General features: G+C 30.7%; 1 protein-coding gene across 3 annotated transcripts in view; it reads right to left on the bottom strand.

The window, feature by feature from the left end:
* Window positions 1-17,725, bottom strand: part of LOC143246736 (hydroxyacid-oxoacid transhydrogenase, mitochondrial-like) — a 100,791-nt gene extending 83,066 nt beyond the window's left edge. For 2 of the 3 annotated variants that reach the window (XM_076493827.1, XM_076493828.1), the window contains exons 1-3: window positions 17,570-17,725; window positions 16,033-16,070; window positions 10,443-10,501 (exon numbers count right to left, since the gene is read on the bottom strand). In XM_076493827.1, coding sequence (XP_076349942.1) covers window positions 10,443-10,501; window positions 16,033-16,070; window positions 17,570-17,625 — 153 coding nt within the window. In that variant the 5' untranslated portion in view covers window positions 17,626-17,725. The remainder of the gene's footprint in view (window positions 1-10,442; window positions 10,502-16,032; window positions 16,071-17,569) is intronic. The other variant, XM_076493826.1, reaches the window with a different exon arrangement.

Raw genomic sequence — 17,725 nt, forward strand, 5'->3', positions numbered from 1 at the left:
CACATTAATACCACCAGCATCTAAATATGTAGGACATCATTTGGACCCTTGCCATCAACATAAATGTTATTTTGCAAATAACTGTAAGTGCAGTTTTAAAACTTCATGTGAAATAAAAGTGGTGTTTAACATATTTAATGGCTTCACTACCTCTACCTTGAGAAACATCAAAACTAATGTGGCTTTTCATATTTATTGGGCAGTGTGCTAGCACTCTCTACTTAGAGGTAGCATGGATACCCAACTTAAAGCAATACAAAAGTCATCTGGAATTTCTTTTCTACAAGTTACCAGAAGCTAGATACAAAGAGTTACCTGGTATAGTTAGCCCACCTTCAGTGTATATGCCACTTTTCAGCTATCCAGAACATTGCACGGCCAAAACTTGTGTACAGCCAAAACGAAGATTTCTTATTTTTGTTTCTCATTATCTTTCTTCAATAGGTCTCGCACTTACCTCGCTCTATCAGTAACCATAATTTTACAATAATTTGATAGAACAAAAGAGTCTTCATGACCTTTGACTTCCTATTTTATCATCATTATATGGAAAATTTATAAAGCTTTAGAATACACTCTATAACCTACTAACCCATGTATGCGCTATAATATATAAAGGTAAACACAAATATCAGGAAATAAATACCAAAAGCTTCATATGGTTAGCTACTTGATCTGTCTAATAACCACATGGCAGACTAAGCCTTCTTCACTTTATATAAGTTAAGAATAAAATCTATACATTACTGTTTTTCTTACTGAAAAAACAAATACAAACAAAATTTCTATTTGTAAAACATTACTTTATTGTAGGATAGTCATACAAATAACATTCTAAAGCTAACTAAAGGAAGGATATAATGTTGAAATATGAGATTCTAACACCAAACTTTTGATTCACAAAGTGGGAATTTTATTATTCTTTACATGAAGTCGAGACAATTTAGTCTCCTATGTGATCACTGGCCAGGTCAAGTGATATGCCCACTTCCATCTCTACCTTGTTTAGTTCCTTTTGTAGAATATTAAATAAAGCGCTGTGAAGGTCACGAAGACACTGCAAAGTCAATTTGTTTCTTCTGTATGTTACATAAGCTAAAAACATCATAATTCTAGTGTAAATGAAATTATCATTACCCCTTGAAGTTAGCTTTCTTACGAACATTTGACTTTTAAAAAAAACAAAACAAACTTAAATACATAGTGAAACAGGAGTTACTAGCCACTAATAAATAAACATTAGATGACCTGACTCTCACATGTAGGTACCCAGTGCTTTGTACATCTTCAAGGAGCCAACCCCCATATTATGTATAAAGTGAGGGAGAAGATATCAACTGAAAAGTCTGCTTTTCTAGGACTAAAATCTTATACTCACAAGTGGGGGATTGCATCTCAGTTTTAGGTATACATTATATATAGAGAATTTAGTTTCACAAAAACTATAGATGCTTGCTATATTCTCAAACAAATCTCCATGGCAATCTCCAGCTACAGCTTATTCACATTTTACATCTCTAACTAATGTGATCAAATAGTCAACAATCATAGTAAATCATCATGAACCATATGAGTTAGCTGCAACCTAAGTTTATTATCATTACAACATATAAAGTTAGCTACGACATCAAGTAATGTTTTGCCCACGGTTGAGCACATAAAAAAATGTTACCAACAAGGTAAATAAAACAATTGTAAATTTAAAAACTTGTGTGGATCATAAAGAAAAAAGAAACAAGGCTTTTGTTTTGTTTTGTTCTTTTGGAATTTCGCACAAAGCTACTCGAGGGCTATCTGTGCTAGCTGTCCCTAATTTAGCAGTGTAAGACTAGAGGGAAGGCAGCTAGTCATCACCACCCACTGCCAACTCTTGGGCTACTCTTTTACCAACAAAAAGTGGGATTGACAGTCACATTATACGCCCCCACGGCTGGGAGGGCGAGCATGTTTAGCGCGACGCGGGCGCGAACCTGCAACCCTCGGTTTACGACTCGCACGCCTTACGCACTTGGCCATGCCGGGCCAGAAACAAGGCTGGAGATACTGTAGACATTATTTACTCAAACTATAAATGTATAATTTGACCAAATGTAATTCCAAGCAAGAGCACATTAAAAGACCTTCTAAATATCCCTTTTTGTAATAACCTATCTATAGTGAAATATATCATGTCAACCTACATAATTTTGCTATAGAAGTTTTTATCATTAAATCAGTTCTATTTGATTATTCCATAAAAATAGTGGAAGATTCAGTCCATTTAACAAAAATGGAAGCATTTTATCTATTCTCTCACACGTTCTACTCACCAAGAGCTACAAAGCATTTTATCTATTCTCTCACAAATTTTACTCACCAAGCAATAACTCTAACTCACAAAATTAAATAATTACTTACTTGTTAAATTTCCTCTAATCACTACTGCACAAATTCTTAAAATGTACAACACTGAACCAACTTATGAACTCACTGGGTGTTTAGTATTGACTGAAAGGCTTCATTAGAACTGGATATAGCAGATGTAGTGTGGTTGGCATATTCTTGTACATTCTTCTGTACTTCCACAATAAGTTCTTAAAACTACTAACTCATTCACTCAGAAACACTCTCCAGTTTCCTTATATTATTACTTACACAATAAGTTATTAAAACTACTAACTCATTCACTCAGAAACACTCTCCAGTTTCCTTATATTATTACTTCCACAATAAGTTCTTAAAACTACTAACTCATTCACTCAGAAACACTCTCCAGTTTCCTTATATTATTACTTCCACAATAAGTTCTTAAAACTACTAACTCATTCACTCAGAAACACTCTCCAGTTTCCTTATATTATTACTTCCACAATAAGTTCTTAAAACTACTAACTCATCACTCAGAAACACTCTCCAGTTTCCTTATATTATTACTTACACAATAAGTTATTAAAACTACTAACTCATTCACTCAGAAACACTCTCCAGTTTCCTTATATTATTACTTCCACAATAAGTTCTTAAAACTACTAACTCATTCACTCAGAAACACTCTCCAGTTTCCTTATATTATTACTTACACAATAAGTTATTAAAACTACTAACTCATTCACTCAGAAACACTCTCCAGTTTCCTTATATTATTACTTCCACAATAAGTTCTTAAAACTACTAACTCATTCACTCAGAAACACTCTCCAGTTTCCTTATATTATTACTTCCACAATAAGTTCTTAAAACTACTAACTCATTCACTCAGAAACACTCTCCAGTTTCCTTATATTATTACTTCCACAATAAGTTCTTAAAATTACTAACTCATTCACTCAGAAACACTCTCCAGTTTCCTTATATTATTACTTCCACAATAAGTTCTTAAAATTACTAACTCATTCACTCAGAAACACTCTCCAGTTTCCTTATATTATTACTTCCACAATAAGTTATTAAAAACTACTAACTCATCACTCAGAAACACTCTCCAGTTTCCTTATATTATTACTTCAACAATAAGTTCTTAAAACTACTAACTCATTCACTCAGAAACACTCTCCAGTTTCCTTATACTATTACAGAATTTATTCTTCCATGTCTTCAGAAAACTTGAGATGTAATGTGTTCCATGCAAAATAAAAAACTTTGGAAGTTTCAAAGTGTCACACATCTTCTCTATGTCATGGTAAAACTACCTCTAGTAATTAACACAAAACATCTAAATTCAAATGTTAACATAGTTCGCAACAATACAACATCTCTCATAAGAATTTGGGGAATTTCTAAACTATGAATTGGTTGGTTAGTTGTTTAACATTTAATTGGTGTGAACTATCTGCACCAAACAATTAGTAAAAACTAAAATCATTAACATATAAATCATGCTAAAACAAAACATAGTCCAATTTTCAAATTAAAACCTCAAGAAGAATTAAAAAGACCAATAGCCCTTAAAAATTTATAAATGCATTGTGATGGTGGCACTGTCCAACATCAAGGGTGAACCCATGGTATAAATATGTTTAAAACGGTGTCATTGCTCTTGACTGTAACAATGGCATGACAGTAAAATGTTGACTATTGTGACCTCAGTGTCATGCAGACCACACATTGGTGGACAGTACCAGATAAAAGAAAGTGATGACTTTAAAACCCGTGATCAGTGTGTAGTTTAGCCAAGACAACTTCCTCCTTCTGATCCTTATGGAAGCAAGACGGCCAAAGAACAACAGAAGGATTTATCTGAAAAAGCTTGTTATCACGTTGCTCACTGCAAATCAATTGCCAACTGGTGCAGAGCCAAACTTTGAATACAGGACTGTAGTCCTTGTACAGGACAAGCACAGCAGTTGCAATACCAGAGCAAACAGACTTAGCTGCAATGTCAGTAAGTTTGTTCGCACGAATACTGCCATGGCTTGGTATCCAAAAAACTGAGGTATATGTGAAAGAGAAATGGGCCAGTCGGTTTTTAATATTGATGAGAACAGGGTGCAATTCCAGGGTCAACAGCGAGCTGAGCGAGTCAGTATAAATAGTACAGTTTGTGTACTGCATAGCTTCTATGTGATCCACAGCAAGAGAAACAGTGTACAATTTGACAGCAAACACAGAAATTGTGGAGGGAATTCTGTAGGAACAACTGAATCACACCAAACCATGGCAGGACCCACAGAGTCATCTGATTTTCAACCATCCATATAAATGGAAACAGAAGGATGGTTTGAATGATGTTTGGCAAACAGAAGGTGGTACTTAGAATCAAGAGTACCCATCTTTCTCAGATGACTCAAAGAAAGATCACATTTCAGGATGGTAATTAGTCATGGTAAGATGGACTGATCAGTTGATACAGCTGTGTCATCCAAGGACAGACCCAATTCAATCAGCTGTGCCTGGATACGAAGGCCAAAAGGAACAATGGGAGATCATCTGTTCTGAAAAACACGGGTCCACTGAAAACACAACCCCAGATGGGATGCTACGATTTCTCCAAGCCCGTTCCCTTGGCTGTGGTTTCGCTAGATAGTAGATATGGACAGTGGGAATCTCGTTAATCCTTTCATGCTCGTAACTAATTAGATGACGAGGCATTTGGCTACCTTAAGAGAGTCATAATTAAGGTAAGATCAAAGTTTTGAAGCATACAGTAAACACAGTTGCAAAGAGGGAAGGTATAGAGGAGGTTCACGAAACTCAGCGTACAACTTCTGGAATGGAGAAATGTGGAAGGCCCCTGTGCAGAGCCGAAGCCCCTAATGGTGAATAGGGTCCAAATTTTCAAGGGCAAGATCCTGGCAAAGCCACTGATCAGAGACCCAAAGTCTATTTTTGATCAAATGAGGGCATGATAGATTTTTAGCACAGAATATTGATCTGCTCCCCAAAAGGTGAAAGACAGGACACAGAGGATGTTCAGTGCCCTTTTACATTTGACCCATAGCTGTTTGATGTGTGGAATAAAGGTCAGCTTACAGGCAAAGATAAGCCCGAATAACTTTGTCTCAAGGACCATGGGAAGCACAACTCTTCAAGACAGAACTCAGGATCTGGGTGAGTACCCTGTTGGCAACAGAAGTGCTTGCAAAAGGTTTTGGAATGAGGAAAGATTAAACCATTTGCTGTGGTCTACTTGAGTAAGTGATTGAGAGCAGTCTGTAGATGCCATTAAATACACCTCATGCTCAATGACTGATACAAAATGTTTCTATGTTTTTTTCTTTATAGGACAAAGGTCTATCAACTTCCACAGATCCTGCCCTGGGTCAAGTAAGCAGGTCTCTGTCTGTGAACAAAGATTCCAGCAACTGAGAGCATGAATGAATGGTCATTTTACTTCTTGGGGCTGCAGAAGAGGATGGACCCGAGGAAAACCCAAAGCTATAGGAAATGGAACAACTGGACAGTCACTGGAAGGAGTGGCAGGGACAGAGATGGAAGTAGACATAGGTTTGTCAACTCTTTTACCCATGGAGGACAAAAGACTCATTACATGTCTTGCAAACAACTCTGATGGAGGCATGTAGAGATCTGTCTGTGCTCCTATTGTGGCAGTGGAATCGAGTGGAGCAGCATAAATCTGAAATGGAGCTAGGAACAATAATTTCCAAGTCTCTGTATAGGAGATGTTATTTACATTGTACTTCTCTCTCCTTCACCCATTTAGGGCAAGAAAGAGAGTAAGAGGGGTGTGAACCACTATATGGTTCTAGTTTGCACTTGTAAGCATCGTAATATTTGCCACCACAATGAGCATATGTTAAAGAACCACAACATGATGTTTTTGAGTGACTGAACCATTGACTATGGAATCACCTGAGAGGGTTGGGAATATGTGGCTGTACCTCACAGTCCAGATAACATTCTTTGGCTGTATCAGGAGGACGTGGTGATGTAAACATCAAGATCAGAACATCAGTAGACACCATAATTCTATCTTTGTGAGTGGAGACTCAGCACACTGTAAAAATACTTTGGCTGGAGCACTCAGCAAAGATCTCAGACTCAGGAATGTTCTTTAAATCCCTCTCAACTATAACTCCTCTGGAAGAATTCAAAGTCGCATGGGGAGTAAATTCAATGAGTATATCCCCAATGGCTTTTGATTTCAAGAGGAGTTTGGTATGCTGTGATGAAGATGTTTCCACCAAAAGGTCTCCAGAGAGCAACTTATTTACTGACTTAGAGGAGCCAGCAAACACCTCTAATCCTTCCTGAATAAAAAAGAGGGACATCTGCTATAATGGTTTCTCAGACAAGGAATGGATACTTAGAAATCAAGGTACAGAATTTGACTGTGATGTTCACTATACAACAGAGCCATCCATGCTTGGTTGTTTTCCAATAATCTGTTGTTGTTTTCAATTTTTCATAAATGGAGGTACTCATAATAAAGATGCTACATTTCAGTGCCAACTGACCTCACCCATCATGGAGTCCTATGAAGGGATGCACTACAATGCCAAACAAGGACACTGCAGCAACACCAAGATTTCATGAGCACCATACCCAAACACCAACATCAGACACAAGTTGAGAACATCCAACACCGGTATTTGATTCACCTTAGCCCAATTGGAGCAGCTGGTAGACCCTGACGGGCCACCCCAAAGCTGCCCATCTACAAGAATTTAAAGCCAAAGTGGCATACTGGATGTGGATCCATCAACCACCAGGATCCTCTTCTTCCCTTCACAGGTCGCCATGCACAGCAAACATGTGGGTGGATGTTTAGATTCCATAGGAGGTAAACTGAAAGTACAGAACTTTCTCTGGGAGGTCCCCTCACCAAGTACAGGAATCCACCTTGAGGGATTCTAAACAATGAAACAGATCTCCTCTTTATCCTGGTACTTATGGAAGAACTTTAAACATTTCTAATCCTCATTTACCAACAGTTCTGATATAAACCAAATGATATAGTAATCAAAACCCAAACCCACACTTACAGCATGAGTGTAAAAAGATATGATCTCATTTCCTACATTAATACACTGGTGACATCTAGTGGTGTGTCTTATAAAAGCTAAAATAAAATTATATGTGAAACCATGTTTTTTATTAAATGAAGAAAGTTTCAAGCATGTGGCAGCTTTTGTCTATCTTTCAATCTGTTCCATTAATCAAACTACTTTACAAATCTGTCAGAACTGTATCTTCACTAACTTCTGAAACATGAACATTTTGTTCCAATATGATAAGCATCACCATCAAGGTTCAGCATCATAGAGAAACCTAGTATTGAATTATCATGTTTTAAAGCTGTTTAATACACAGATAGTAGTCTTCACTGATGCTCTGATATTTAGAAGTTATTAAATAGCTTGTTTAATACACAGATAGTAGTCTATACTGAGGTTATAATTATAAGATATTAAATAGCCTGTTTAATACACAGATAGTAGTCTATACTGATGTTATAATATACTTAACAGACTGTTTGACATACAGAAATTAGATTTTATTGAGGTTATTATAAGATATTAAATAGTCTGTTTAATAAACAGATAGTTGTCTATACTGGGATTATTATAATTATATTAATCAGTCCATATAGTTTGGTAGAACAACTAAATTTCAACATATGTGACACTTTCAATGGAATCCAGTTAAAAGAATCAAGAGATAAGAATTGAAGAGACATTTTGAAAAAGGTGCAGAAATAAAAAAAAACAACTGTGAGAAAGATTCCAGGTTTAAATACTGAAGATAATATTCTTAGAAAGATTCCAGGTTTAAATACTGAAGATAATGTTCTTAGTGAAGATTCCAGGTTTAAATACTGAAGATAATGTTCTCAGTGAAGATTCCAGGTTTAAATACTGAAGATAATGTTCTTAGTGAAGATTCCAGGTTTAAATACTGAAGATAATGTTCTTAGTGAAGATTCCAGGTTTAAATACTGAAGATAATGTTCTTAGTGAAGATTCCAGGTTTAAATACTGAAGATAATGTTCTCAGTGAAGATTCCAGGTTTAAATACTGAAGATAATGTTCTTAGTGAAGATTCCAGGTTTAAATACTGAAGATAATATTCTTAGTGAAGATTCCAGGTTTAAATACTGAAGATAATGTTCTTAGAAAGATTCCAGGTTTAAATACTGAAGATAATATTCTTAGTGAAGATTCCAGGTTTAAATACTGAAGATAATGTTCTTAGAAAGATTCCAGGTTTAAATACTGAAGATAATATTCTTAGAAAGATTCCAGGTTTAAATACTGAAGATAATATTCTTAGAAAGATTCCAGGTTTAAATACTGAAGATAATATTCTTAGAAAGATTCCAGGTTTAAATACTGAAGATAATGTTCTTAGTGAAGATTCCAGGTTTAAATACTGAAGATAATGTTCTTAGTGAAGATTCCAGGTTTAAATACTGAAGATAATGTTCTTAGTGAAGATTCCAGGTTTAAATACTGAAGATAATATTCTTAGTGAAGATTCCAGGTTTAAATACTGAAGATAATGTTCTTAGAAAGATTCCAGGTTTAAATACTGAAGATAATATTCTTAGTGAAGATTCCAGGTTTAAATACTGAAGATAATATTCTTAGTGAAGATTCCAGGTTTAAATACTGAAGATAATGTTCTTAGAAAGATTCCAGGTTTAAATACTGAAGATAATATTCTTAGAAAGATTCCAGGTTTAAATACTGAAGATAATATTCTTAGAAAGATTCCAGGTTTAAATACTGAAGATAATATTCTTAGAAAGATTCCAGGTTTAAATACTGAAGATAATATTCTTAGAAAGATTCCAGGTTTAAATACTGAAGATAATATTCTTAGAAAGATTCCAGGTTTAAATACTGAAGATAATATTCTTAGAAAGATTCCAGGTTTAAATACTGAAGATAATGTTCTTAGTGAAGATTCCAGGTTTAAATACTGAAGATAATGTTCTTAGTGAAGATTCCAGGTTTAAATACTGAAGATAATGTTCTTAGTGAAGATTCCAGGTTTAAATACTGAAGATAATATTCTTAGTGAAGATTCCAGGTTTAAATACTGAAGATAATGTTCTTAGAAAGATTCCAGGTTTAAATACTGAAGATAATATTCTTAGTGAAGATTCCAGGTTTAAATACTGAAGATAATATTCTTAGTGAAGATTCCAGGTTTAAATACTGAAGATAATGTTCTTAGAAAGATTCCAGGTTTAAATACTGAAGATAATATTCTTAGAAAGATTCCAGGTTTAAATACTGAAGATAATATTCTTAGAAAGATTCCAGGTTTAAATACTGAAGATAATATTCTTAGAAAGATTCCAGGTTTAAATACTGAAGATAATATTCTTAGAAAGATTCCAGGTTTAAATACTGAAGATAATATTCTTAGTGAAGATTCCAGGTTTAAATACTGAAGATAATGTTCTTAGTGAAGATTCCAGGTTTAAATACTGAAGATAATATTCTTAGTGAAGATTCCAGGTTTAAATACTGAAGATAATATTCTTAGTGAAGATTCCAGGTTTAAATACTGAAGATAATATTCTTAGTGAAGATTCCAGGTTTAAATACTGAAGATAATATTCTTAGTGAATACAAATATGAATTCAACAGTTTACTGAAAGACAGACATAATGGATTTATATATAAAATATGTAATCTCTGAACTCTGAGCTGTCAAAGAAAACAACATAGAAAGGAGTTTTAAAACATAAAAAACAATTGGTAATGTACATGAATTTATAATGTAGTTCTCTTGTTGTCAAAATTTATATCAGTCCGAATCTGTCAGTTCCAAGTCCATGGTGTGTAATTAAATGCATTTCAAAGTTAACAAGCTATTATTCATTTGAACAAAATAAAAACATTATATGTTTCATAATTATACCAGAGACATATATTGGCAAATTGTTAATGTCACATAACTTTTGGAATTAATATTATTTGAATGACTTTTTCTACAATCCTATAACACTTTCATGACTATCTTTCAAATAAATACTTGTTTTAGTTCTTACTTCAAAGGCATAATCTGTCTGTGGAAGCTTCTCTTTGATTTGGTCATGGCTATTACGATCTAGAAAAAACAAACATTACACTTCTAACAACTACAAATTAAATTCTATTAACAAAATTTCATATACTATACAACGAGTGAATGTTAATCCTCAGTGTTTGTTTTGTTACAGTTTTCATTATATTATTATACAATATAACAGTGAATGTTAATCCTCAGTGTTTGTTTTGTTACAGTTTTCATTATATTATTATATCAAATAACAGTGAATGTTAATCCTCAGTCTTTGTTTTGTTACAGTTTTCATTATATTATTATATAAAATAAAAGTGAAAGTTAATCCTCGGTGTTTGTTTTGTTACAGTTTTCATTATATTATTATATAAAATAAAAGTGAATGTTAATCCTCAGTGTTTGTTTTGTTACAGTTTTCATTATGTTATTATATAAAATAAAAGTCAATGTTAATACTCAGTGTTTGTTTTGTTACAGTTTTCATTATGTTATTACATAAAATAACAGTGAATGTTAATCCTCAGTGTTTGTTTTGTTACAGTTTTCATTATATTATTATATAAAAAAACAGTGAATGTTAATCCTCAGTGTTTGTTTTGTTACAGTTTTCATTATATTATTATATAAAAAAAAACAGTGAATGTTAATCCTCAGTGTTTGTTTTGTTACAGTTTTCATTATATTATTATATAAAATAACAGTAAATGTTAATCCTCAGTGTTTGTTTTGTTACAGTTTTCATTATATTATTATATAAAATAACAGTGAATGTTAATCCTCAGTGTTTGTTTTGTTACAGTTTTCATTATATTATTATATAAAATAACAGTGAATGTTAATCCTCAGTGTTTGTTTTGTTACAGTTTTCATTATATTATTATATAAAATAACAGTAAATGTTAATCCTCAGTGTTTGTTTTGTTACAGTTTTCATTATATTATTATATAAAATAACAGTAAATGTTAATCCTCAGTGTTTGTCTTGTTACAGTTTTCATTATATTATTATATAAAATAACAGTAAATGTTAATCCTCAGTGTTTGTTTTGTTACAGTTTTCATTATATTATATAAAATAACAGTGAATGTTAATCCTCAGTGTTTGTTTTGTTAAAGTTTTAATTATATTATTAGATAAAATAACAGTGAATGTTAATCCTCAGTGTTTGTTTTGTTACAGTTTTCATTATATTATTATATAAAATAACAGTGAATGTTAATCCTCAGTGTTTGTTTTGTTACAGTTTTCATTATATTATTATATAAAATAACAGTGAATGTTAATCCTCAGTGTTTGTTTTGTTACAGTTTTCATTATATTATTATAATAAATAACAGTGAATGTTAATCCTCGATGTTTGTTTTGTTACAGTTTTCATTATATTATTATATAAAATAACAGTGAATGTTAATCCTCAGTGTTTGTTTTGTTACAGTTTTCATTATATTATTATATAAAATAACAGTGAATGTTAATCCTCAGTGTTTGTTTTGTTACAGTTTTCATTATGTTATTATATAAAATAACAGGGAATGTTAATCCTCAGTGTTTCTTTTGTTACAGTTTTCATTATATTATTATATAAAATAAAAGTGAATGTTAATCCTCGGTGTTTGTTTTGTTACAGTTTTCATTATATTATTATATAAAATAAAAGTGAATGTTAATCCTCGGTGTTTGTTTTGTTACATTTTTCATTATCTTATTATATCAAATAACAGTGAATGTTAATCCTCAGTGCTTGTTTTGTTACATTTTTCATTATATCATTATATAAAATAACAGTGAATGATAATCCTCAGTGTTTGTTTTGTTACATTTTTCATTATATTATTATATAAAATAAAAGTGAATGTTAATCCTCAGTGTTTGTTTTGTTACAGTTTTCATTATATTATTATATAAAATAACAGTGAATGTTAATCCTCAGTGTTTGTTTTGTTACAGTTTTCATTATATTATTATATAAAATAACAGTGAATGTTAATCCTCGGTGTTTGTTTTGTTACAGTTTTCATTATATTATTATATCAAATAACAGTGAATGTTAATCCTTGGTGTTTGTTTTGTGACAGTTTTCATTATATTATTATATAAAATAACAGTGAATGTTAATCCTCAGTGTTTGTTTTGTTACAGTTTTCATTATATTATTATATAAAATAACAGTGAATGTTAATCCTCAGTCTTTGTTTTGTTACAGTTTTCATTATGTTATTATATAAAATAACAGTGAATGTTAATCCTCAGTCTTTGTTTTGTTACAGTTTTCATTATGTTATTATATCAAATAACAGTGAATGTTAATCCTTGGTGTTTGTTTTGTTACAGTTTTCATTATGTTATTATATAAAATAACAGTGAATGTTAATCCTCAGTGTTTGTTTTGTTACAGTTTTCATTATATTATTATATCAAATAACAGTGAATGTTAATCCTTGGTGTTTGTTTTGTTACAGTTTTCATTATATTATTATATCAAATAACAGTGAATGTTAATCCTTGGTGTTTGTTTTGTTACAGTTTTCATTATATTATTATATAAAATAACAGTGAATGTTAATCCTTGGTGTTTGTTTTGTTACAGTTTTCATTATATTATTATATAAAATAACAGTGAATGTTAATCCTTGGTGTTTGTTTTGTTACAGTTTTCATTATATTATTATATCAAATAACAGTGAATGTTAATCCTTGGTGTTTGTTTTGTTACATTTTTCATTATATTATTATATAAAATAAAAGTGAATGTTAATCCTCAGTGTTTGTTTTGTTACAGTTTTCATTATATTATTATATAAAATAACAGTGAATGTTAATCCTCAGTGTTTGTTTTGTTACAGTTTTCATTATATTATTATATAAAATAACAGTGAATGTTAATCCTCAGTGTTTGTTTTGTTACAGTTTTCATTATATTATTATATCAAATAACAGTGAATGTTAATCCTCAGTGTTTGTTTTGTTACAGTTTTCATTATATTATTATATAAAATAACAGTGAATGTTAATCCTTGGTGTTTGTTTTGTTACAGTTTTCATTATATTATTATATAAAATAACAGTGAATGTTAATCCTCAGTGTTTGTGTTGTTACAGTTTTCATTATATTATTATATAAAATAACAGTGAATGTTAATCCTCAGTGTTTGTGTTGTTACAGTTTTCATTATATTATATAAAATAACAGTGAATGTTAATCCTTGGTGTTTGTTTTGTTACAGTTTTCATTATATTATTATATAAAATAACAGTGAATGTTAATCCTTGGTGTTTGTTTTGTTACAGTTTTCATTATATTATTATATAAAATAACAGTGAATGTTAATCCTTGGTGTTTGTTTTGTTACAGTTTTCATTATATTATTATATAAAATAACAGTGAATGTTAATCCTCGGTGTTTGTTTTGTTACAGTTTTCATTATATTATTATATAAAATAACAGTGAATGTTAATCCTCAGTGTTTGTTTTGTTACAGTTTTCATTATATTATATAAAATAACAGTGAATGTTAATCCTTGGTGTTTGTTTTGTTACAGTTTTCATTATATTATTATATAAAATAACAGTGAATGTTAATCCTTGGTGTTTGTTTTGTTACAGTTTTCATTATATTATTATATAAAATAACAGTGAATGTTAATCCTCGGTGTTTGTTTTGTTACAGTTTTCATTATATTATTATATAAAATAACAGTGAATGTTAATCCCTCAGTGTTTGTTTTGTTACAGTTTTCATTATATTATATAAAATAACAGTGAATGTTAATCCTTGGTGTTTGTTTTGTTACAGTTTTCATTATATTATTATATAAAATAACAGTGAATGTTAATCCTTGGTGTTTGTTTTGTTACAGTTTTCATTATATTATTATATAAAATAACAGTGAATGTTAATCCTCGGTGTTTGTTTTGTTACAGTTTTCATTATATTATTATATAAAATAACAGTGAATGTTAATCCTCAGTGTTTGTTTTGTTACAGTTTTCATTATATTATATAAAATAACAGTGAATGTTAATCCTTGGTGTTTGTTTTGTTACAGTTTTCATTATATTATTATATAAAATAACAGTGAATGTTAATCCTTGGTGTTTGTTTTGTTACAGTTTTCATTATATTATTATATAAAATAACAGTGAATGTTAATCCTCGGTGTTTGTTTTGTTACAGTTTTCATTATATTATTATATAAAATAACAGTGAATGTTAACCCTCAGTGTTTGTTTTGTTACAGTTTTCATTATGTTATTATATAAAATAACAGTGAATGTTAATCCTTGGTGTTTGTTTTGTTACAGTTTTCATTATATTATTATATAAAATAACAGTGAATGTTAATCCTTGGTGTTTGTTTTGTTACAGTTTTCATTATATTATTATATAAAATAACAGTGAATGTTAATCCTCGGTGTTTGTTTTGTTACAGTTTTCATTATATTATTATATAAAATAACAGTGAATGTTAACCCTCAGTGTTTGTTTTGTTACAGTTTTCATTATGTTATTATATAAAATAACAGTGAATGTTAATCCTTGTGTTTGTTTTGTTACAGTTTTCATTATATTATTATATAAAATAACAGTGAATGTTAATCCTTGGTGTTTGTTTTGTTACAGTTTTCATTATATTATTATATAAAATAACAGTGAATGTTAATCCTCGGTGTTTGTTTTGTTACAGTTTTCATTATATTATTATATAAAATAACAGTGAATGTTAATCCTCAGTGTTTGTTTTGTTACAGTTTTCATTATATTATTATATAAAATAACCGTGAATGTTAAATATATATAGCTGTAGCCTTTTTGTTTGTTTTGAAGTTTAATGTTGTTCACGTTACGACTTTTTTTTGTTTGTTTTAATGTTGTTCACGTTATGACTTCTTTTTGTTTGTTTTAATGTTGTTCACGTTATGACTTCTTTTTGTTTGTTTTAATGTTGTTCACGTTATGACTTCTTTTTGTTTGTTTTAATGTTGTTCACGTTATGACTTCTTTTTGTTTGTTTTAATGTTGTTCATGTTATGACTTCTTTTTGTTTGTTTTAATGTTGTTCACGTTATGACTTCTTTTTGTTTGTTTTAATGTTGTTATGACTTCTTTTTGTTTGTTTTAATGTTGTTCACGTTATGACTTTTTTTTGTTTGTTTTAATGTTGTTCATGTTATAACTTCTTTTTGTTTGTTTTAATGTTGTTCATGTTATAACTTCTTTTTTTTTGTTTTAATGTTGTTCACGTTATGACTTCTTTTTGTTTGTTTTAATGTTGTTATGACTTCTTTTTGTTTGTTTTAATGTTGTTCACGTTACGACTTTTTTTTGTTTGTTTTAATGTTGTTCATGTTATAACTTCTTTTTGTTTGTTTTAATGTTGTTATGACTTCTTTCTGTTTGTTTTAATGTTGTTCGTGTTATGACTTCTTTTTGTTTGTTTTAATGTTGTTCACGTTATGACTTCTTTTTGTTTGTTTTAATGTTGTTCATGTTATGACTTCTTTTATTACATTAATATTCTTACTTGTTATAATTACATAAACTTGTTTCAAACATAAATACAAGAAAAACTTACAAACTTGGTTGACTGCTCCATGGGCTGGACAACGGCAACTGAAACAGAAAGTCCAAGAATAATACAACGAGAACAACAACTATACCACACATCCTTCAACACATTTTGGTTTGGTTTGTTTTGAATCTTGTTCAAAGCTACATGAGGGCAATCTGCACTAACTGTCCCTAATTTAGCAGTGTAAGACTAGAGGGAAGGCAACTAGTCATCACCACCCACCTCCAACACTTGTGTTACTCTTTTACCTACAAATAGTGAGATTTACCATCACATCATAATGCCCCTACAGCTGAAAGGGTGAGCATGTTTGGTGTGGCAGAGATTCGAATCCACAACCCTCAGATTATGAGTTGAGTGCCTTAACCACCCAGATATGCCGGGTCCTTTTAACACATTATCTTTAAAATACACAGAAATGTTGTGTGTATATATAACACAGAAATGTTGTGTGTATATATATCTAATATGAAATAATGTTTGTATAATTTCTATTTGTTCACTTCTTTTTTACAACATTTCAAACAACTTTGGTTGTAACATTATATGTGAAAAACATTGTTGTCAGTAAAAAGTACTTGGATTCAATTATGACATATGTTTTCACTGTATCATGTTATATTTATCTATAACAACAGTTATGACGTACGTTTTCACTGTATCATGTTATATTTATCTATAATAACAATTTTGGAGAATTACCTCTGCTTGGAGGTTAATAAACTATAACTTAAAAAGTTAAATTAATACTGTACATTTTCCAAGATCAATGACCTTCAACCATTGTTACCAGTGCAGAAGGTAACTTCCCGCTTACCTACAGGTACTTTATGGTAAAGTTGTACTGTTCACGTTCTAACTCAAATATGTACATGCAAGGATCACGCTAACTATTAAAGCCAATACAATAAGCTGCAATGATAACTTACGATATGAAAGTATGTTCACTTAACACTTCTTAAAGTGAAAATAAATAACACCTCTCACTATGGAATGTTTTTCTTTGCCTTGACAGTTGTCATAAGAAGTTGAGCCCTCCATTAGTTTTAATAACGTTTAAAATTAGTATTTTATTTTTGAGTTAATATCGTATTATTTCTTAAAGAGTGAAATTATTACATTTAGCAAACACCGTCTCGACCAGTTTTTTTATTTTAATAACCTTCTAACTTACAAAAATATTAAGTTATTTACCTAGTGTCTTGTTCAGTAATTACACTGACACGAGCCGTGGTATAAATGAAATAAAAATATCAGTTTTAACTTCTTGTTAAGTTTCATGTGTCTAATTTACCTTCAGGTGTTAAATAATTCCATATAAAGAGGTTTTAGAGTACAGTTCTCTAACATATATTTGACACGTGTGTATGGGAAAATTTTTTCAGCTGCCGTACAGAAAACTGTACGGTGTCGAACGTTTGCATGAGGTTGTGTTTTATTATGTTAACCATTAATTACAAATTAAATTTTTATATGGTTTCTACCAATGCAGTTTTAATGGTAAAGATGTATTACTTATAATATATTCATCTACACTTACGAGGCTGAAATCGACACGGCTTTCACAAGTTCTCGAACTCGCACACGAGACACCATCTTGTTATACGAGGGAGAAAACTCCTAACACACGCCAAATTCCACAAATATCTATGTTGCAATCCTCTGAGAAGAGAGTATGCACAAGGTCAAACTTTAT

Source organism: Tachypleus tridentatus, chromosome 3 (genome assembly GCF_004210375.1).
Source record: "Tachypleus tridentatus isolate NWPU-2018 chromosome 3, ASM421037v1, whole genome shotgun sequence".
NCBI classification, from domain to species: domain Eukaryota; kingdom Metazoa; phylum Arthropoda; class Merostomata; order Xiphosura; family Limulidae; genus Tachypleus; species Tachypleus tridentatus.